Here is a 24,039-nt window from a genome sequence, read left to right as displayed (position 1 = left end):
TTGGATTCAGAGAATTCCCTTAAAACAAACATGGTATATGACTTTACATACTGACTCCTGACCAATTCACTGCTTCGACCAGGTATATTTTTCAACTATAATACACCATTGGCAACATACGTAAAGATAGTCTTTCAATACCACTAAGATATATTAACCTTGTCACAAACTACTAACATAGGCGACATCAGGAACCTGGTGTAAATTGTGAACAATTATAAGAAACATACAATCATTCCTACAGAAATTACGGGGAAAGAAAAAAAAAGGTTCTCTGAAGTAGGAAAACTCAGTAACTTTGTTCTTATCCTGCAAAAGTGAGAATTCTTCTTGAGAGCGTACTTTCAGACTTTCATACATGGTCATCATTCATTCATAATGTACTGAATATCAAGGCCCCTTATTTCCAGCACCAGATCAGTCAATCTTCACTGATGAGTAAATCTTTCGAACAAACCACAAACAAGCATAGAAGCCGATCGTTCCAGTCAAGACAAAGAAGGCAAACGACGCGATTGACATATACCCAAAATACAGGATGCCGGAAACTAGCTTTGTGATCTCCAACTTTGTGAAAAAGTAGAAAATGGAGTAGAGGAATAGGTACAAGGCAGAGGATCCTGCTGTAAGGTAAGCCCTCCACCACCAATTGTAATCTTCACTGCATAACTGGAAGTAGCATAGTACAACTGTTATCTCTGCGCATGTTATTACCAGAATAACAAAAACTATGAATAGGAAGCCAAATATGTAGTAGAACTGATTCAGCCATATGGATGTCAAGATGAAGAATAATTCGATGAACACAGCACCAAAGGGAAGAATGCCTCCAATAAGCACCGAGAAGATCGGTGTCATATACCATGCCTGCTCCGGTACCTGTCTTGGAATTTTATTTGTCTTAACTGGGTCTTCCATTGCTGGTTTTTTGAAGCCCAAGTAACTGCCTACAAAAACTAGTGGTACTGATATCCCGAACCATAAACAGACAAGAGCAAACATCGTGCCAAAGGGTACAGCTCCTGATGATTTCTCGCCCCAGATCAAGGCATTCAGCACAAAGAAGACGACAAACAGAATACCAGGAAACAGAAAAGCTGTCTTTAATGTGTTTCTTTTCCACTCCGTTCCCTTAAACATTTTGTACAACCGTGCAGAAGAATAACCAGCAAATAAGCCCATGAAAACCCATAATAGAACCATGGCAGTCATAAGCCCACCTCGGTTTGAAGGTGACAAGAAACCCAGCAAAGCAAATATCATGGTTACAAGGGTCATTGCCAAAATCTGAACCCCAGTGCCGACATAAACACAGAGTAACCCGGAATTAACTGGTGCCCTAAATACATCTCCATGAACAAGCTTCCATCCAGTTTCTTCCTGAGCCTCATCCTGTGTTTCTAGTTGATTATAATTTGCGATATCTCTGTAAAGAGTTCTCATCATGATCATGGCCACCATTCCAGAAAGGAATAGGACAATCATCAGAGAGTTTATTATAGAAAACCAGTGAATCTGATCATCGTTCATCAAAAGGTAGGTGTCCCATCGTGATGCCCATTTGATATCACTTTCCTTAACACATGTAACAGCAAAAATGGGTAAGAGATACAGCTAAGCAAGAATTTGAACACGAGCAAAATACAAAATTTCGCAGCATACCTTGAAAGAAACATCATAACTAAATACAATCTCCCTATCTTTCTCAACTTCCTGGGGCACAGTGCTACCTTGAATAATATTTTTGGTATTCTGGTTGCATGTTGCTAGCTGGGGGTTTTTTTCATCCCATTCCTTGTACTCGTGATTTATGCTGTAGATATAGAAGAAAAGAATACAAGAATAAAATAAACCAAAAAATTAATTAACAAAAATAGGAGAAGTTTGCATCTATGATGCTCAGATTCCTTTAGAAGGATCCGACACGGACACAAATCTGAGAGTCCGATTCTTCGAACTCGAAAATCAAAGATTCGGGGACACGTTTTATAAGGATCCGACACTTGGATTTGGACATGGCATTTATTATTTTTAATATAATATCATTTTTTTGTATTAAAAAATACCTATCATTTTATATAAAATAGTATATAAACTTTTGAAAAACAAGGGTAAAATAATATTTATTATATGTATAAATTCATAAAAGGTACAATTTCCAAAGTTAAAGGATTAAATTATACTGTTTAACAAACAATTAGATATAGGTTCATTTTCCAAATGGCATTCGGATCCGGATCCAAGTGGCGGTATAAGTGTCGAGTCCTATGGACACGGGTACGGTTAGTCTTCCAAAGAGTCCGAGCATCACAGGTTTGCATAAGTCTTATAAAATCTTGGTGGTCTAGACCAAATGATAAACTACTAAGCCCCACGCTTATGAAGTTCTGCAAATTGCAAAATCATCAGTTAAAGAAGGTACAATGATTAAAGCAGTGACTGGCTGAAAATATAAATGCCTACTGTTAGTGGATACTTAAACATGCATACTGACAATTAAAATTATGCTGTGTTCCACTGAGGAGAGGGTCCCGTGGTACCAATTCCAGAACTCAGTTAGACAACCTGTACTGAAGTTTGAGCAACATAGGACATGACCAACACTTATTATACTCACTTCAAAATTCCAGATTCCAGTAAATTTAAGGAAGTGCTAATTCTATTTGGCATATCCAAAAAATTGAAAAACAATATATTTTGACTCTTCCAAAAGCATAACATGTAATGAAATATAACAAAAATGATTTTTCCAGACAAAACGAACACCCAAGATGTACATTAGCAACACAAGAAGAGGATAGAGATAGAAATAGAAATTACATACCTGTTTGGTGTAACTTCAAACCCAACAATTCTTGCAGAATCAGTTTCAATGTCTCTATGATACATAACTCTAAAGCTCAAGTGGTTATTAATAAAGTACTTCTCCGCTTTGCTCTGCATCAGTAAGAAAATGAATATATTATAGTATGGGTAGTCAGCAACTAATAGAGAAAAATTCCAATGCTGCCGATGAACTTACCCCTGCATAATTTCCTTTAAACCCAACACGGAATCCATGTTCATAAGTGGTTGACTGACTGCCATCCCTTCTTTGTCTAAGAACAGCAACTGGAAGGTTATCCAAGATCCTGTATAACCATTACCATAAATAACAGTCAAAAACGCATCAAAATTTATTGCATATAAAATATTATTATATTAAAAGACTTGCAAGTAAGAAAAGAGGTGCAGGACCTACAACTTACAAGGCAACAATTTAGAGACAAAAGCTCAAATTTAAGTTGTTACCAAAGTAAAATTTAGTCAGAGCGCTTACATGTTAACTCTGTATTCATCATCAATTTTTTCCTTAAAATTCTTTGCAGTTTCAGCGTCCAGCTTCATACGACAGGCTGCCTTACAAGGCTGCTCCTCCCTCATATTAAACTGCGAAAAATAAAAAGGTGCACAAACAAGGCAACAGGCACAATGGTCACACGAAATACATTACCCAGTTGTGTTTGTATTATAGCCCATATAACCACAAAGTACTAAATGTAAAATAATAGTACTCACAGTATAAACTGAGTTTTCTATACGGTCACCTCGAAGAACCTCCCCTAAATTTTCTGCGCTATTCATGATCTTTTGGGGTTTGCAGAATTTCAAGTAATAGTAGTCATATGGAAGCTGCGTCTTAGTAGACGACAGTTTGTTGACTTTAACTTGAAGTGGATCGCCCTTTAAAAAAAAGTACCCAAAAGGAAATAAGTAACAATGCACTTCTCCGCACAGATCAGGAGATAAAAGCATAAAACAACCAACATTGAACCACTCAACAGAAAACACCATCACTGAAACAAGTAAAAAGGAAAGCACCTAACAACAGCAATTTCCTTCACTTAAAATTACCACGGAAACTTGCAGTAACCATTTACGCAAATACTTATGAAGATCAAGTGAAACTTACCAATGTGCATTTTTAGACAATGTACTAATAACATGACAATTGCTAATGAATTTAATCACGGACGACATTCAAGATGTTGTCAACATAAACAACCAAGACATAAATACATAAAATGGGCATAACAATATAAATTAAAGTTTAATCCAAGTCCAAAGTACATATAAAGCCCAAGATCCAAAATAAAAATACATTATTAAGATATGATATAGAGTAGGTATATAACAGTGATCTAATAGCTAAAATCCCAGATCTAAGTAGATGTATGAAAGAGTAAATCATAATGGAATTATTTAAGCTGGAATACATAAACATATATGCATAACATACAATAAGGTCGAGAGAGAGAGAGAGAGAGATACCCTAGTGAAATCACGAGGAGCAACACCAGGGAGATAAAAGGAATGAGCAGATGAGATGAAGATGAGGAAGAAGATGACGGGTGAGAGTACAAAGTTGGAATAGAGACGACCCATCTCAGAGAGAGAGAGGGAGAGAGATTCCAGAGAGGAGAGCGAGAAAGAGAGAGGGAGAGAGAGATAACTCAAGGGAGTCGATGCGGGTATTTATTTAATTATGTAGGAGTAGACTCCCAAATCAGATCTCTCTCTCTCCTCTCTTCCCCATCGTTTATTTAATTTTCTCACCTCTTTTTTCTTTTTCTTTTTCTTTTTGGGGGGGTTTTCTTAACTCTTTCTTCTTCATTTTTTCTTTTCTGGAACCGGTCTAATCTATCCATCCGTTCCCTTTAACATTTTCATTTTTTAATTATTTTTGTCCCGGTTTTACATGTTCATTAATACTTTCAAAGCGAATTTAAAGTTACTTTTATAAAATTATCTCTATAATTCATATTTACATGATTTCATTATTTTAAACTTAAGTGTATTCGCAGTTTTTAAATATTAATTACTAGGCCCATCAAGATAATACACTACCCGACATTATCTCCGCACAAGTTTTACGAATTAGGGTTGTCCACATACGGGTAGGGTCAGACCCGAAATTGATACGAATAAAAAAAGACGAGTTACGATAAATTCATTTAACATAAACCTGACCTACATGATCCGTAAAACTATAGTTTCTAAAATATAATTAATATATATAATATAATTAATTTTTAAAACGTAAACTTACATAAATTTATAAAAAATTAGTCATTATATGATTACTTTTTTATGATGAAATATACATATGCATTTCAATTAATTAGTCTGCGGTGAATAACTTAAAAAATATATTTTGTTCATCATACTATCCAAACTAAAAAAAATCAAGTGTAATGATTTGATAAATATAACATTAAGATTAAATATACTAAATAATAATTATATTCTTTGAGAATGGGCTGGCTGATGGGGTCGGGTCGGGTGACCCATTTAATACACGGGTTGGGTAGGTGTGAAAATTTTACGGGTCAATATTTTTCGGATCGGGATTAATGTTGACCTAAAATTTGACCTGGGAATATAAATCGGCAAGACCGGACCTTTAACACGAAATTAACAGCCCTATGAAGTTTCCACATTTCATAAAAAAAAATTATCCAACTAAAAAATATTTATATGCCTATTTTGTAAAATCAAAAATGGGCATGTAATACAAGACAGAGTTGGGAGTATTAGTTTATATTTACTTAATACATATAATAAAATAAATAAAACGATATGAAAGATAAAAAAATAAAATAATTAAATCATAAATAATTTGTAAAATGCACTAAACATAACAATTTCTTTTATTCAAACTTAAATATTAATAGTTATATCAATCAGTATTTGAATTGGGTTAATTAGTAAAGATACAAATTTAGTAATATTTCATCCCTTTTTTATCGTAGAAGGAACTCGCAACCGCTATCATCGGGTACGTACCAGATTGTAATATCCAGTAATTTTTAGAATTCGATTAATAATATAATAATAAAAAAAAGGATTTAAATTAGATAAAGATTATGATTTAAAATTGAATTAGAATAATGGGCTTAAAATTTGGATCAGATTCTAATATGGATAACTTGTAGGTTAAAAAATAGGGTTTTGTATCGTTATAAATATACCATATTCGTCTTTCTCGTTTTTATTCATAAAATTCGTAGGGCTTTATTCACAAAAATCAGCAGTCTTGTAAAATCCGTAGAAAATTCATCGTAAGTCAAAATTCAGTGATCCTAGACTTTTTGAAAAGCTCTTTTCGTTCTTTACAACTTTCTTGTTTCGTATTTTCCAAGATAACATCGTTTAGAGGGTCAAAAAGGCTAATTTCATATCTGACCAGTATTTGAGGTAAGTTTTCGATCAATTTTGCCGGTGTTTTCAAAATTGTATGTTATGCGTTTATATTTGATTAACAAAATATGGGCTAAGTGATGATATATTTGAAATTATTATGTGTTAGAATATATGTATTGTTGTGTATGCATTGTGTGTCTCGGCGATAATTTAAGATCTTTGATTTGTGCCATGATTTGTGAAAATATCGAATAAGAACTTAGGATTGTAATCACCGGATTGTAGTGACAGTTTTCTGAAAATTTAGGACCGTTGTCACCAGGTTGTAGTGGTCGTGGCATGAATTGTGAATTTTGAATTATTATTATTTATGTGGTATGTGTATTGTGTGTATCGAATAAGAATAAGAATATGTACCGAAAGTGTTTATTTCGTATATCGTATCGTATATGTTATCGTATTTTGTTATATGTGTTCATGTTACTTGGCCTATTAGTTGAATCGATTGTTTTCTTGTTGAGCTTTGTAGCTCACCCCTTTCAATTTCAGGTTTCGTCTAAGATTCAAGTTGGTTAATATTGGAGTCGAGGACTTAGAATTTGAGTAGATTGACTTTTGGGTTTCCGTTAGCTGCGCTTTTGTAATAGACACGTTTGTAATAGTGATTTTGGATTAGTAATAGTATTTTGTTTTAGTTTGGTATTTTATAATTAATAGTCCGGAAGTGCGGGCTGTTATAATTGGTATCAGAGTCAGGTTGTCTTTCGGAGTGTACTAGCTATGGGACTAGTACATTCTCTAGGATGCATTCCTCTGGACCATAGTTTGACTTTTGATATATCACGGGTAGATGGGGTAGATGGGTCTCGAACTTTAGGATTGTTGTGAATTTGGGGACCAAATTCTTTTTAAGGAGGGTAGTATGTAATATACCGTAATTTTTAGAATTCGATTAATAATATAATAATAGAAAAAAGGATTTAAATTAGATAAAGATTATGATTTAAAATTGAATTAGAGTAATGGACTTAAAATTTGGATCAGATTCTAATATGGATAACTTGTAGGTTAAGAAATAAGGTTTTGTATCGTTATAAATACACCATATTCGTCTTTCTCGTTTTTATTCATAAAATTCGTAGGGCTTTATTCACAAAAATCAGCAGTCTTGTAAAATCCGTATAAAATTCATCGTAAGTCGGAATTCAGTGATCCTGGACTTTTTGGAAAGCTCTTTTCGTTCTTTACAACTTTCCGATTTCGTGTTTTTCAAGATAACATCATTTAGAGGGTCAAAAAAGCTAATTTCAGGTCTGACCAATATTTGAGGTAAGTTTTCGATCAATTTTGCTAATGTTTTCAAAATTGTATATTATACGTTTATATTTGATTAACAAAATATGGGCTAAGTGATGATATATTTGAAATTATTATGTGTTAGAGTATATGTATTGTTGTGTATGTATTGTGTGTCTCGGCGATAATTTAAGATCTTTGATTTGTAACATGGTTTGTGAAAATATCGAATAAGAACTTAGGACCGTAGTCACCGGATTGTAGTGACAGTTTTCTGAAAATTTAGGACCGTTATCACCGGGTTGTAGTGGTCGTGGCATAAATTGTGGATTTTAAATTATTGTTATTTATGTGATATGTGTATTGTATGTATCGAATAAGAATAAAAATATGTACTAAAAGTGTTTATTTCATATACCGTATTGTATATGTTATCGTATTTTGTTATATGTGTTTATGTTACTTGGCCTACTAGTTGGTCGATTGTTTTCTTGCTGAGTTTTGTAACTCACCTCTTTCAATTTCAGGTTTCATCTAAGACTCAATTTGGTTAGCATTGGAGTCGTGGACTTAGAATTGGAGTAGATTGACTTTTAAGTTTCTGTTAGCTAGGCTTTTGTAATAGACAACTTTGTAATAGTGATTTTTGATTAGTAATAATATTTTGTTTTAGTTTGATATTTTGAATTAATAGTTCGGAAATGCGGGCTTTTATACAGATAAACACCACAGACTAACGTAAGCCTGCGAATCCTTTTAACTTTGTGAAAGGAAGAGAATTTCAAATAAACTTCTTAATAATTTAGAAATTATTTAATTCCTCCTTTCAAAAATGAAATATAAAATAGAATAAAAATAATTCTAGTAACTTTTTATGTACATCACTTTGCAGGTGTAACGTTTTGTATATTATAAAATACGGGTCATTTTGAAGAATTTAAGAGAATTTAAACGGTTTAGAACTTGAGATATTTATGTCGTATAAAAGAAGGATATCAATTTAAAAATTGAAATTTTTTATTTAAAAAGTTTTGAAGAAAGTAAAATGAAATCCTGTTAAATTATACAGAAAATTTTCGAAGTTGCGGAAAACCCCGACATAATTTATTCGGGAGTTATATATGAAAATTACGATTTTCCACGTAAACAATTTTAAAGAACTCCACAGATAACGTGTTTATTTAGAAGATCAACTACCAAGTACAAAATTAAATAGAAATGGGTAATTATGGAGCTATCTGTTATGTACTCTACTTGTGAAACTCTAGATTAAACTGATTACGTTTGAAGATCATGTTTTTTGCTGCTTTCCAGGTTCTACATTATCCGGAAAAGAGCAGACATCTGCCAGTTTTCAGCAAAAGGATAGAATTCTTAAACGGGTTGATTATCAGCTTTGTAGATTTTAGAAACCAGCTGTACAGGTTAAGAGAAACTAGATAGATCAAGAGGATCATGTTAGCATTTGAGTTTTGATTTTCTCCAGATCAGCTAGAGCCTCCTCTTCTGGCTTGTATAACAGATCAAGCATCCGCCATATCTGCACCAAAACAAGTCTCAGCTTCTGCAATGAAGGATACCTAACATACACTACACATTATGCCCAAAATTGAAATGGCTTTCTGCACTGGAGGAAATACTAAACAATTAGTCTCCTAAATCCTAATAAACATGCGAATCATCTGATGAACAAAGAAACGACAGACACTTGATACCTTTATTAATTAATTTCCGTGTATTTTTATTATAATTACAACTTGCATTATATGAAAATGTTTACACTGTTACCCGAAAGCTTATCAAAGAAACTTCGGACGCATCATAGCCAAATTTTTAGCATTATAGGAATTTAAAACCTTCATCATAGACCAGTATCAGTCGATGTATAGACAATAACTATAACGGATACCTACACCAGCTTTAAGTGTCGGGCCATACATAAAATGCTAAAGGTTATGATTTTTCCAAGTTTAATTTTATAAACATATCAAAAGATTTCAACTATAAATGGTCATCTTGACATCAGAAGTCAAATAAGCCTTTTTTTGTTAGTACAAGAACACGCAAAAGAGTACTAGTCACACCTGCAGCGTTCCACCCTCCGTTTCAGAATCATCAGAGACACTGACAATCGTCCAAGGGTCAGAAGAATTGAAGTGGAAGTCAACAACCTTGTCTCTGTATTACAAGAAATAACAATTGAATTAGGTGAGAATCTACTAAAGTGGAGACTTTATTGAAGAACAGAGGTTGATGCTGCGTAGCTAAGCAAACAACCTACAATGAATCACCGGTTATTTGAACAATACATATATATATATCCATATATATTAAATTGATAATATAATGTGTTTTTAAAATTAAATATAATGTGCTACTCCTAAATGTGGCACATCATGGCCACCAGAACTTATTTAAACACGTTATTAGGCCAGTGTAGACTTTACACGTGAGCAATTGATAACTAAACAAAGAGCATCTTACACAAAATTTTCTAATATGTATAGCAAAAGAGGCACAGAACAGTAACCTGTGCCCAGCATGTCGAAAGAATAAGCCTGTTGACTTGTTTTGCTGGTCAACCTAAATCAGAATAAATATCATTAAAATTTGAAGGCCAATAAGAGATCATATAGTCAACAAGTCTAAGCTGAGGTACATGTACATTTAAGTTTTTTATTCATTTTCTGTAAGCATTTGTAATTTTAAATATGAAGAATAATCCTTTTAGATTAATACAATAGGTATAAAAAAATCCAATGTTTCTAAACAAAGATATTTAGACCTTACAGAGTGCAGTGTTCCATTACCAAAAGGTCGGACACGCATCACTAGGAGTACTCAATACTTAGTTTGAGATTTAGGAAGGGAATAAAAAAAATATGTCTGTACAAATTAAAATATAGTACCAAAAATAGCAAGGATATAGCATGATGCCAATACAATGACATCCTAGCCTAAATTACTGGTAGAAGAATTACAGCAGTAGTAATATATTTACTGCAGTAAGTAGTGTTAAAGGGAGGCAGTAATTTATATTGTTATGATGTTATCAGATTCTATTTACTGTTATAGTAAAATGTATAGTGTAGGCAGTGAATTTTCTTGGAAAAGTATGAATATAATTCAAGGTCCAATACATAAGCTTCTATCCCAACTGTTTTCTATCTTCTCTCTATACAATCTGGCATACAAACTCATTTCGTAAGATATAGTCATATTGGATTAAGATTTGTAAACTTCCTAATTTTTGATACTTCAGGAAGAACAGTGTTACCAGATTCTCGGTACATGTGGCATGTGGTATGAGTACATGTCTATCCTTAGTCAACAACTCTTATACACAGTATGTCAACTACCCGTATGCGATTTTCCAGGTCTAACCTTAATTGCTACTTCATTTTAGGTCTTAATACTAATAAATATGGTAGCCACCATCTACATTCCATCTATAAGTAAGCATTGAACTCAATCATACTACATGTGAAGACTGAAGCGCACACCACGGAGATACATGTATACAAGAGTTAATTTAGTTTTAACTGGTATTAAAGGTTTGAAATACACAGTAGGTTATAGTTTGGTATTACACTAGGCGTTTACAATCTTAGAAAGGTTAACAAGATAATTATTGTGTTGTGACTGTTGTATAATGTTGGAAACAAGGTGTCATCTTTGCAAAGTAAGGTACATTCGATGCTCTATCTCTTCCCATTTGTTATGTGACTCCTGAGCCTCTACTATGTCCTGTTACGTATACCATCTTATCTTTCAAAGAGATCCTTGCTAATTTTGAGTGTTTCTATATAAACAACTTCCCAGAACTTCATTTTCCTTTATATGTTGTACTACTATCTAATCAGAACTTCTATTCCTCATCCAAATTTATATTATTTTCATAGGAGGACCATAAAAAGGTAATTGAAATAGTAGATGCATGAAAGTTGAAGTTCCGCACCAGCTTATAATCCCATATGTTTAAGACCCCATCTTCTGCTGCACTTCCAAAGACAGATGACCTATCTGGAGACCACTGAAGATGAAGCATTTTTCAAAAAAAAAATCAATACCTAAGAAAAACTAGCTAGAACTCGTACCCAAAATATTCAGGAAGTCAGGAACATATATACATGCCTGTACACAATTGACAGCTTCAGTATGACCCTCAAATATGTTGATAGGTCCTGAAGTGAGGTTTCGACGATCAAACATGCGAACAGTATTATCAGCAGACCTTGAAAGCCCCAAAAAAACAATTGAAGGCATTAAGTCGGACAGAAAATCTAGATACAAAAGTCACTAAATCTCTTATTTAATGAACAGTTCGACACCACAATAGACAACAAACTTATTTAAGGTGTCATAACTTGTCTGCATTGTGAACTAAAAAATTGCACAAAGACACAAACAGAAAACTACAGAAAGTACACCTACCCTGACAGTATTAAGTTTACGTCAAGAGGATCCCAATCAACACAGTGAAGATCGGCATTGTGAGCTCTCTCAACCTATAGAGGAAACAAATTTTAGGCTCTAAGCTCAGTGGAAGAGCCTGGCTTAGAGCGAAAGGTGATGTGTAGGATGTGACAAGATAATTTAGTGCATAAGTTCTTAGCTACAATCAGAGGTACAGTCAGAGTAATATAAGGTGGCAAAAACAGTGCTCCTATTGCCTCTTCGGCTCTTCCAGAGATATCCTATGAGGGATTAAGAATTTCTTTTGTCCATTCACAACTATGACTCTCCCTCACCTCAACATTCTTCTGTTAGGGGTAATTCACGTATGCATCATAAAAATTCAGTTCAAACTTCTGCTTCTCCAGTACATAGTTTAGTGAATTCAATTTCCATAGTATTGACCAGTTTGCAAGCAGTATTTTTTAGTCTCTATTATTATTAATTCACCTGACTTTGGTTCGAAGAAGAAATACAGAACCGTGAGAAGCAACGATTTTGCACAAAATTTGCATCACCAGTATACAGAAAAAGTGCATAGCCTTTGGATTTTGACTTTTCAGTTGTGCAAAATCTTTGGTTCTGACAGTTCTCTCGTTTCTCTGGTTCTCCACTGAATACTACTCTAGTCACTTCACTTATGTCAAATCTTTTGTCCATCTCTGACTACGAACTGCAAACAAGTTCGAATATATATTGCTGGGTAATGTAAGGCAAATGCTAATTTAGTAACCTCTATGCATGCTACTTTGGAAAATTGGGTGAGACCTATGATTGCTTATCAGGATTTTAATAATTCCAACCTTTTTCTTAAAAAGGAGAACTGCAATCAAGTTGTTTATTTATAACTAATGGTCCTAAATAAAATGAAACAGAGAAATGAACTCGACCTTGATGACTGGAGTAGAACTGCTTCTTGCATCCCACAAGATAAGGCATGAATCGTCACCAACACTGCAAAACTCCTGGGCACTTCAGGATATAACAATTTAAGTCAAGTGAAGAAACATTAGACATATAGAGTAGATTTACTGGGTTACAAAAAGGATAAGAAGAGCAGCAATCATTATTATCTTCTCACACATATCTTCCTCTGGTGTAATTTCTATAATGACCCATAAAAAAACAAATCATAATGTTTTCTTTAATTTAGGTCATTCAGAGTGATCATGCCAGATACCTTGTGGGGCAAAACTGCACATCTTCAACAGTTTCTTCATGCCCTTGGAAAGTTCCTCGGGCTTGTACGGAAGATTTTGTGGATCTTGGATCTGCTGCCAGAGTGGATATGTGATCATGTATACCCCATAGTATTACAGACTTGTCTTTCCCTGCAACAGACATTGATATCAATATATGAAAACATATAATGCTTTACACCAGCCATTACCTGCACCTGAAATTGCAGGCCATATAGTTATTACAATATTAACTTTTTAGATGTATCCCTTGTGCATTATGGTTACATTCATGTGAACAAAATTCAAATTTTTAGCTGCAGGAAGTAAATACGTCAATGCACATTTTTTGACTTTTATCAATGGATATACAATAATATAAATCTAATTAATGTTGCAAATATAGTAAATAGTTCAAATGTACAAATAGACAGTATCTGCATATCCATGTGTAAAAATATGCCTGTGCCTCTGTCTATTATATTAATTTATGAAAAACTTGGAAATCCCTTCTTTTAAGTTTTAAGTAATAACATGCATATATTCATTTACTACTAATACAAGCTGCAAGGGTGGAAGATTCTCAGTATAGTTTTTTGCACATTGTTAGTAAAAATGATTAGCCTGTACTTGTTTAAGCAATGTAAAACATGATGTTTTGCTTATACAGAACCATCAGCTAGTATCCCATTTATATACTTGGAAAATTTTGATATGAAGACACATTAATAAATTAAATAGAAATGTTCGTAAATTAGATACATTACTCATTGACATCTGTCAGCCTGAAGGGGCTCCACTGCAAATTATATAATGTGACTCAGAAGAGTGTTAGGGGGAACACACACAAGTATAGAACCAAACAAACAATGCAAAACACACACTCAATATATGACGCGGAAAAACCCACGTCCCAACTTGTATTATTAATCAAAACAATTATCAATAATACAATCAATCTCACCAAACGGTATTCACTCAAGCGATACTTGAGTCAAACAATACTCAAGCATACATCAAAACAATAACATGACTATGTATATATAGTCATCACAAACTTAGCCAACAAGACATACCTAATCTAATTACAATAATAATTGTCTACCCATACAATTATTACCCATTCCCATTATAATAATAATTGTCAACACATACAATTATTACCTAACTCAATTATGATAATAATTGTCTACCCATACAATTATTACCCAATTCAATTATGTTTTCTATCACCAAGACTATACTACCTATTGGGTTTAACCCCAACAATCTTCCCCTTCAACCCAATATGATTTCATGCACAACCGAATTAACGGTCACCATCAAGCCATCGACGTCAATCGCCCAATACCTCCCCTCGAACAATAACCCCTCCTAGTACAAAAAGATTTCTCTTATCTTTTCGACCTTTGAGTATCTCTAAATCTCCTTTAGTGACTTTCAACATACCGTTCTTCATCATAACAGTATATCCCAAATCAACTAATTTACCCAACGAAATCAGATTTCAATTTAACTCCGGTATGTATCTTACTTGAGTTAACTTCTGAACACGACCGTTGTGACGTTTCATTGTTACCTCACCAATGCCAGCAACCTTTACCGTTTTACCGTTCGGTAAAGTTACAATCTTTCCCTCACACTTTTTAGAGTAAAGTGCACTTTGTGTACTCGCACTTTGGTGAAGACACCACTTGCAATATTACAGTTCAAAAACAACCAACTGAAATACTACATTTCTATTTCGTTACGGATGAATGCAATCCGTTAAATTTTATTAACGCCGTGACCAAAAGTGGAGGGCCTCATCGTCTTTTCCACATAAACCAATTACGCGGGCTTTTACCAGTACCTTTTCGCCTCCTCTTTTTCCATTTTCTTGCAACATTTACTTTAGTTAAAAAATCTAGCAAACTGAAGAGAAGGGTGATCCAAAATCTAGTAAGCATGAGTTGGTTAATTCGTCCAAGGGAAGAAAGGGATATTTACTCACCAAATGAATGCCCCAGTTATACACGTAAGTATTCGATATCTCCAGTAATTTTAGGGTAAATTAGGGTATCCCCAATCTCTTTAATTTGTATTAAAAAAGGGTTCTTGAGATGTAATGTTAGGTTTTTTCATATATGTATGTTAGGGTTTTGATAAATTTTAAGGTTTGTTGACTGTTAGTGTTTGACGAGTACAAATTAGGGTTTTGGCCTGGTAGTGGTCCCATTCACGTGTATTGAATTGTTTATGTCCTCCTTTATGTATATGTTTGTGATTTTTTTCCCCACTTTCTGTTTTTGTTTGTTATTCTTTTCAGCTGCAGATTTGTTTACAATTAAACTGTATTATGGTGGGGTCATCTCTGAAAAACCTAGGAATTATGTTGGTGGAGATTTTGTTTATATAGACGGGTGTAATGTAGACATGATGAGTATAATTGAGTTAAAGTCTATGCTAACAGAATGTGGTCAAGATGGGTGTCATTCATTTAGTTATAAATTTCCAAAAACAGATTGGGTCAATGGTCTATGGACATTAGAATCAGATGCTGATGTTTTAGACATGTGTGAACTTGTGCCACCTTCAAGGTTGGTGTTTGTTTTTGCTGTTTCCATTGCTTCTAAACCCCTAGCAGTAGTCACACCTGATGGGAAAGTGTCACAGGAGTACAACCCTTCACAAGATCCTAACTTGGAATTTGTGGAGAATGACCACCTCAATTCTGAAGATTTTCTTAGAGAAATGTGTGTGTATGAGGGTCTTTTTGACTATGAAGCAGATGAGGAGGAAAATGCAGAGAATGCAGATGTAGAAAAGAATCCAGAGAATGAAGGTGAAGTTGAACATCTTGTAGATGATGAAGAGGTGTTTAGTGATCATACTGACCCAGAGGATGAAGATTTTGTGGTGTGTCAAGATGAGTTGACTGATGATTCATTTCACAGTGACTCCTCCAATGTTGACAGCACAGATGATGATGTTTGTTTCTATAAGAATGAGAGGGCTAAAAAAAGAGAAGCAAAAGAAGTTGAGAAAGCAAACAATAATACTGTAAAAGGAAAAGGAAAAGCAAAAGGAGAAGGAAACATGACTGACAAGGGGAAAACAAGGGTTACAGATGACATGGGGACAGTTCGAAATGTAGAATATTCAACTGACTCTACACAATATGCAGACAGTGAAGAAGAGAGGATGGCTGCTAACTCCACAGATGAAGAAGAGATTAAGTGGTCTGTTTTTGATGAGAAGAGTGAGATGGGGCATCCAAAGTTTGAGTTGGGGCAGTTATTTGCAAGTGCAAAGGTGTTCAGAGAGGCAGTAAAGAAGCAAGCCATTGTTGAAAGAAGGCCTGTAGTGCAGAAAAGAAATTATGGTTCAAGAGTGAAGTTTGTGTGCTCTAATGGTTGCAAGTGGAATATTTATGCAAACAAGATGCAGAGGTCTGACACTTATCAAGTTCGAGTGTATGACCCCAAACATACATGCACTCAAACTTTTGATCAGAAACAGATAAATTCTAAATGGATTGCAAATTACTATGAAAATGACATAAGGATGAACCCCACATGGCCTTTGCAAGCTTTTCTGAAAAAGGTTGTCAATGATTGGGGTTGTCATGTGAGCATTTATGCAATTGCTAGGGCTAAAAGAAAGGCATTGCAGACAATTAATGGGAAGCATGTGGAGCAGTATTCAAGAGTTTGGGACTATGCTAATGCTTTATTGAAAGCATTGCCTGATAGCACTGTCTTGGTGATGACTGAAGATGCTGGTGGTGCAGAAGAGGTTGGACATAAAAGATTCAAAAGATTCTATACTTGCTTTGGAGCAGTTAAGAAGGGATTCAGAGAGGGTTGTAGGCCACTAATAGGGCTAGATGGGTGCCACTTAAAGGGCCCTTATGGTGGCCAATTATTAGCAGCTATTGGAACATATGCTAATGATGGGATGTATCCCTTGGCTTGGGCAGTGGTGGAAGCTGAGAACAGTGAGAGCTGGAATTGGTTTTTAAAGCAAGTAGTTGAAGACTTGAACATTGAGAATGACAGCAGCTGGACATTTATATCTGATAGGCAGAAAGGCTTGATTAATGCCTTGGAAACTATTGTGCCTAATGCAGAACATAGGTTCTGTGTTATGCACTTGTACAGAAACATGTGGAAAGAACACAAAGGCATTGGTGTCAGGATGATTCTCTGGAAAGCAGCTAGGGCTACAACTGAATACACATTTAAGAAGCACATGGATGAGTTGCAAAAGGTAAGTTGTTATCATTCCATGTCATTAGTCATTTGGTTATTAATCATTAGTCATACTTTCTTGAATTGTTTGCTTATTCATTATAAAATCATGTATTGGCAGTTATCAAAGAAATGCTATGATTGGTTATCTGAAAAACCAAGAACTCAATGGAGTAGAAGTGCCTTCAGATTGACACCTAAATCTGACCAGTTTGTAAATAACCAATGTGAGGTATTTAATAGCACCATTGGAAAATATAGAGACTTGCCTATTCTGTCAATGCTACAAAGCATACATATTGATGTCATGAAAAGGATACAAAAAAGGAGGGACAAGATGCTTAATAGTTATGTCTTGAACCCTATTTGCCCTAATGCCATGAGAAGACTGAATAAGTAAGTGTCTTCAACTAACTATGTTGCAGTGTCATGTTTTAAGTTTATGTGATACTAATTGTTAATGCCTAATATTTTGTTTGCAGAGTTGTTGAGTTGATTAAAGGTTGTCATGTGGTATGGTCTGGAGGTGCAAAGTACCTGGTTACTATGAGTGATGGGGGTTACCAAATGGTGGTGGACCTGGAGGCCAAAAGGTGTGCATGCAGGAAATGGGAGATCTCAGGTATACCATGTTACCATGCATGTGCTTGCATAGCATGGTCTAAGAAAAATTATGAGGAGTATATTCATGCTTGCTACTCAAAGGATAGTTTCCTTGCAACATACAACCACATTCTTGATCCTATTTGTGGTGAAGAAGAATGGGATGCAACATACCCTAAGCCATTACCACCTGTACTCAAGGTACAAACAGGAAGGCCAAAGAAATCAAGGAACAAAACCAATGATGCAACCACCCCTGGGGCTACAAGGTTAAAAAGACAGAACACCAAAGTCAGGTGCTCTTATTGCACTGAATATTCTCATAACATGAGGACTTGTCCTGCTAAGGTATGTTGTTTTTTCATTATCTCAATATGATAATGTGTGCACATCAGGAGTAGTATATGAAGAGTATGTACTTCTTATGTTCACAGGCACATGACAAAGCTAATGGCTGTGAGAAGCAAGTGAAAACTAGGACCAAGAAGGCAAAGACAGCTGAAGTTGGTGGTGGAAAGGAGGCTTCAAACTCCAGGACAGTTGGAGAAGCCAGTCAGGGAGGCCAAGAAACTCCAAATCAAGGTGGACAAAGTGGTGAAAGGAGAGCAACAAGGTCCACTACACTTGGAGAAGGCAGTCAAGGTGGTGTCTTCACCAATACCAACACTCAACAAGGCACAAACAATCCTCTTGGTGTTCAAGCACTTGGATTCACAACTAAAGACAAGGCCAGTGTTACAAGTTTGAGGAATCTGGAGCTAGCAAAGAAGAAAAGGGAAAGTAGGCTTAAGCAGAAACCTGTTTGGAAGTTGTAAATAACCTAATGATTGTGAATGTTGATCAACCATCTTGAGAAGATAATGCTTGTTTTGATGCTAACTTTTTATTATGGTCTATATGAACCTTAGTTTGGCTCTTTTGGTATGGATGTAATAGAACCTTTGTAGTCATGACTCATGGTTATGTTCTACATGAACCTTCTTTTGTTATGGTCAACCTTGGTATGGAACCTTATGTTACAATTTGCAATGAATTGACCTCTTTTGTTTTATTGAAAAGTTAAAATTCTATTACAATACATTGTCAAATATAGCAGTCAAATTCAAAAATGAAATATCAGATACATTACAGAGAATAACATAGTCATCAGAGTACAATTCGAATACATTAAGACAATAAACATAAAATCTTAAGCATCTTCATGAACATAGCTAAAAGACAAAACACACCGACAAAAACCTTAAACTTAAGATCTTAAGCATCTTCATCGGACTCGTAATCATCAACCACATTATCAGGCATAACTGAAGCAAGTCCAGTACTCATCATCACAGAGAAGACAATAAACATAGCAACCACCATAAAACCTTGTTTTCGCTTCAAATTAAGAGTCTCAGCTTCATGCCTTTCAATCAAACTGTCCCTCCTGCGACTGTTCCTTCGAAGAGCTTGAAAATGCATTTCGTGTAACTCCTCAATAGCCTCAACAACACGAGCTCCAAGGGGTGGATCAATCCAAACAAAGTACGCACAAGATTGCTGCCCACATTCGCGAAACCTCCGACCCGCGTTCACACCAAACCAACGAGTTTTAACCACACTCATTCGATCACAATCACAAGCGAGATCCAAAATGTCTTCTGTAGCTGCCATATTTCTGTTTGGGTGGGATGTAATTTGGAAATTAGGTTTAGACTGATGAAGGAGATACATACAGTGAAATGTTTATATGCATATACCCAATCTGACCGTTGAGACTTGAGTTTACTGAAATACCCTCACGGCATTAATAAGATTTAACGGATTGCATTCATCCGTAACGAAAATAGAAATGTAATATTTCAGTTGGTTGTTTTTGAACTGTAATATTGCAAGTGGTGTCTTCACCATAGTGCGAGTACACAAAGTGCACTTTACTCCACTTTTTATAGGACGAGAACCACTCCCTCCTACCACATATGTGATGAGAACATCCCGAGTCAAGCACCCATTCTTCTTTTGATCCCTTCTCTTCTTGAACCAAAAGAACATCTTCATCAGCTTCTACAAGCGAAACACTACCCCCTCGATTTTTCTTCAACTCTCTCAAGTCTTCTCTTGCCTTTGGACACATAAATTGTATATGACCCAATTCCTCACAATAAAAACACATGATATTAGGGTTATGTTTCTTAGCATACTTCTTTTCCGTGTCACGCGAACGTACCACAAATGCACTTCCATCAGATGTGTCACTCGATTCTTGTTTCATCAATCTTTCGGCCTCCAGAAGAACAACAATAGTCTCATCCAAATCTAACTTCGTTTTCCCAACCAATAAAGAAGTCATCACAGTATTATACTTCTTCGGTAAAGACACTAGTAGTAGAATAGCTTTGTTCTCATCCTTTAATTTTTCATCCAAATTATTTAGCTGGTTGATTAAGCCATTAAAACGATTCAGATGATCTCTTAAATCTCCGTCTTCTTCCATCTTGAGCCCAAACAAATCTTTCTTGAGAAACAGCTTGTTGGCCAAAGACTTTGAGTGATAAGTCTTCGTTAACTTCTCCCACAAATTCTTGGGATTGTCCTCTTCAAGAACATCATACTTGATTTCCGGTGCAAGGGCCAACCGGATCGTTGATGCCGCACGTAACTTCATGTCTCCCCACTTTGTATCATCAACTTCAGTAGGCTTCTTCCCTCCGAGAGTCGCATATAACCCTCGTTGAATTAACAGATCTTTTACCGTACTTTGCCACAAGGTAAAATTGTTTCTTCCATTAAACAATTCAATTTCAAATCCCCCAACCTTCTCCATCATGAACCTTGGCTCTTGATACCAATTGTTAGGAGGAACACACACAAGTATAGAACCCAACAAACAATGCAAAACACACACTCAATATATGACGCGGAAAAACCTACGTCCCAACTTATATTATTAATCAAAACAATTATCAATAATACAATCAATCTCACCAAACGGTATTCACTCAAGCGATACTTAAGTCAAACAATACTCAAGCATACATCAAAACAATAACATGACTATGTATATATAGTCATCACAAACTTAGCCAACAAGACATACATAATCTAATTACAATAATAATTGTCTACCCATACAATTATTACCCATTCCCATTATAATAATAATTGTCAACACATACAATTATTACCCAACTCAATTATGATAATAATTGTCTACCCATACAATTATTACTCAATTCAATTATGTTTTCTATCACCAAGACCATACTACCTATTGGGTTTAACCCCAACAAAGAGGACTTTTGAAGTAGTAAAAAAATTATACCTCCAGAAAGTACAAAGGGTTCAGTTGGACACGTAGCTAGAGCAAATTTTGCATTTTCCTTGTGCCCAGTCAGTATCTGAACAATGACAATTAATAAGTTAGGAAAGATAAACTAAACAAAGGGGAGTACAAATTTAGGCAGCATCATAATTCAATCTTTTTGAACGATTAGCATTATAGCAAACCCCGAAATAGGCAAAACTATGAAAGGAAACTGAGCTAGCAGAAAAAACACTAATATTGATACAATTGCAGAAGGAGCAAAAGTTATAAAGTTTACGCACCAAATTTGGACGAGATGGTTAGCCTGACAATTAGGTTGACTTTCAATATCCCAAATGAGGACCTTATTTAAAAGTAAACAAGAACTATAAGTCACTATAAGGTATCTAAATTCTCAATACCTGTATAAGTATCTATTTTAAAAGCTGCAACTTCAATGAAAATAAATATATCGGAAAACTAATTTCATACATCAGGACTGTCAGTGTGCGTAGCTAGTATGTTGCTGTTCTGAGAAAGTTCTCTAATCCGATTCACCTGAAATTATGATTTGGAATGCGTATCAAAAACCAAATAACATTTAAGCAAATAGAATATCTTAGAATGCCATTGCAAGCGTAGGCGACTCTTTTTAATCAAATTTGAGTCATTTTTAAATGAGATATTATTATGTTAGTGAGGACAACCGTTTCTCAACGACTCTAGTTGACAAAGGCTGGCTACATTTTATGCCACTGATCCCTTTCTTCTTTACATATTCAAATAAATCACGACGTGAATAGCTATACTGAATAAAATAAGGTAAAAAATATGATAGAGAGTTATAGAAGTGGTAAATACCTCGCCGGGATGCAAAATGGTCTTGAACTTCTTTATAAAGGGAGAACGCGACTCTTCATTGAACTATACTATATATGGAATCAAATGAGAGCCGGATTAATCGAAAAATCAGTAAAATTAGACAAACCTAGTTTTTTTTGTCAGAATTAGACAAACCTAGTTAAACAGGAAAAAAAAACAAAAAAGGGAAGGTACATTGATACAAAATTAACCTCCGAAATGTGTTCTGCAGCTGCAACCCTAGGTTTAACAATTTCACAGTTTGCGATAACAAGCGTATTAGGGACCGTGCCATCTGTCTGGCAGACGGATAAAAGCAAAAATAGAAATTAATACAAAATACCATCAAGTTGAATCAAACAAAAAAAATGAAGGAAAGCATGGTAAAACTATGGAGGACGAAACTATAAAAGAAGCATGGTAAAGACGTTGGCGAGTCTGGTAAGTAGCTTGTTCAATCACAGGACCCCATCTATAACAACATACATTTATCAAACCAAATTAAAATTAAACATGTAGTACAGGTAGGAGTCAACATTAATGATAAGAATAAAAGAGAGATTACAATAACAAGTTGTGAATGGGACCGGCAAGACAGGGAAGGCCAGAGAAGACTGTGATTGGTGAGCCAGTCATAAAGAACAGGTACTAGCGATTTCCACTGTGTGTATCTCTTCTCTGAATTCCAACCTGAAATGTTCATCCTCTCTCTCTCGCTCTCTCTCCCTGCTCTCTCTCTCTCTCCCCCCACTCTCCTCGTCGCTTCCCCGCCTCCCCTCTTTTTTTATTTCCCGCCTTCCCTCTCCTCTTTCCCACTACTACTTTTCCTCCTGTTCTTTAAACAATCGTTACCCACTCTTTCTTTTGTTTTACGCATAAAATTCAGGGCAAATGTTACTTTCGGCTTGAAAAAGGTCCTAAATATCAGTTCAAAACGGTATATCGTGTAATGTATATGTAAAATATCTAAAACGGTACTTCGTGTAGCGTTTTGACATTTTGAATTTTTTTTATATGCAAAGCGGTAGATCAAGTGAATAGAAAGATCTAAAGGGGGTGTGCTTCTCTCGACTTGGATTATATATCCAAAACGGTTTTGATACAAAACATTATATAATCGTTTTGAGTCAAAACGCTACTTCAACTAACGTTTTGCACATTATAAAAAAAATTAAAAAAATAAAGTGCCAAAATGGTAACTATGTACCGTTTTGCATTTAAAAAAAACACAAAACGGAATACGAAGTGCCTTTATGAAGTGACATTTCGGACCATTATTCTCAAAAGTAACATTTTGGGTCATTTAACACTCGAAAATGACATTCTAATCCATTATTCTCGAATTTATTACTCTTATTTAGGATTTATACCAAACTATATAAAGGCAAAAGTTCCAACAAATTGCGGAAGTCAAGTGGACTTCCCGGAAACTATTTCCTGTTTTACTTATTTTAAAATAAAATAAATATAACATTCTTGCATTATATTAAATTATGTTTTCAATATTAAATAATTCAACTATAAAAAATTAAGTATTTCATAAATTTAGTAAAAATATGTAACACTGAATAATAAAATTATAATTTAAAAATAATAATACTCATTTAATATTTAGTACTATTAAATTATTCCAAAAAACGTATATTCGAGAAGGTTTTTGATTCGTAAACTCATGACACCATGAGTTCATGAATAAAAATCATACCGAGTTCATGTATTATTAATATTGTATTATTTAATGAAATATATTTTTACTAAATTTATAAAATATTTTTTGAAAGATATAAATGTGAACATAAGAAACCCACTTTGGAAATAGTTTATTTATTATATTTGAATTTATATATATATATATATATATTTCAAATTTAAATGTATAAAATTTTCCATTTCGAAACAAATAATAGAATTTATACTCAAAGTACTTCATTCGTGATTATGATGTGTT

The 24,039-nt window shown here is 34.6% G+C and overlaps 1 protein-coding gene and 1 pseudogene across 1 annotated transcript; both read right to left on the bottom strand.

Annotated features, from left to right (window-relative positions):
- Nucleotides 1-58: 58 nt before the first annotated feature.
- On the bottom strand, nucleotides 59-4,599 carry LOC141684543 (transmembrane 9 superfamily member 7-like). The gene is made up of 7 exons (XM_074489571.1): nucleotides 4,312-4,599; nucleotides 3,559-3,723; nucleotides 3,320-3,429; nucleotides 3,023-3,131; nucleotides 2,825-2,937; nucleotides 1,663-1,813; nucleotides 59-1,575 (listed from the first exon to the last, which is right to left on the bottom strand). Exons 1-7 carry the CDS (start codon nucleotides 4,423-4,425, stop codon nucleotides 418-420), a joined length of 1,920 nt encoding a protein of 639 aa, XP_074345672.1. The 5' UTR covers nucleotides 4,426-4,599; the 3' UTR covers nucleotides 59-417.
- A 4,081-nt stretch (nucleotides 4,600-8,680) lies between these two features.
- LOC141684544 (WD-40 repeat-containing protein MSI4-like) lies at nucleotides 8,681-22,858 on the bottom strand (annotated as a pseudogene).
- Between the last annotated feature and the right edge of the window lie 1,181 nt (nucleotides 22,859-24,039).

This window comes from Apium graveolens, chromosome 9, assembly GCF_009905375.1.
Source record: "Apium graveolens cultivar Ventura chromosome 9, ASM990537v1, whole genome shotgun sequence".
Taxonomy (NCBI): Eukaryota; Viridiplantae; Streptophyta; class Magnoliopsida; order Apiales; family Apiaceae; genus Apium; species Apium graveolens.
Note: the sequence above shows the minus strand (reverse complement) of the source record. Positions and strands in the feature narration are given on the sequence as shown.

Coding starts and splice junctions, on each gene's coding strand:
- LOC141684543 (XM_074489571.1), bottom strand. CDS start 4,425: ATGGGTCGTCTCTATTCCAACTTTGTACTCTCACCCGTCATCTTCTTC. Junction 3,724..4,311: donor CTCCTCGTGATTTCACTAGG/GTATCTCTCTCT, acceptor TTTTTTTTAAAG/GGCGATCCACTTCAAGTTAA. Junction 2,938..3,022: donor TTAAAGGAAATTATGCAGGG/GTAAGTTCATCG, acceptor TTACTGATGCAG/AGCAAAGCGGAGAAGTACTT.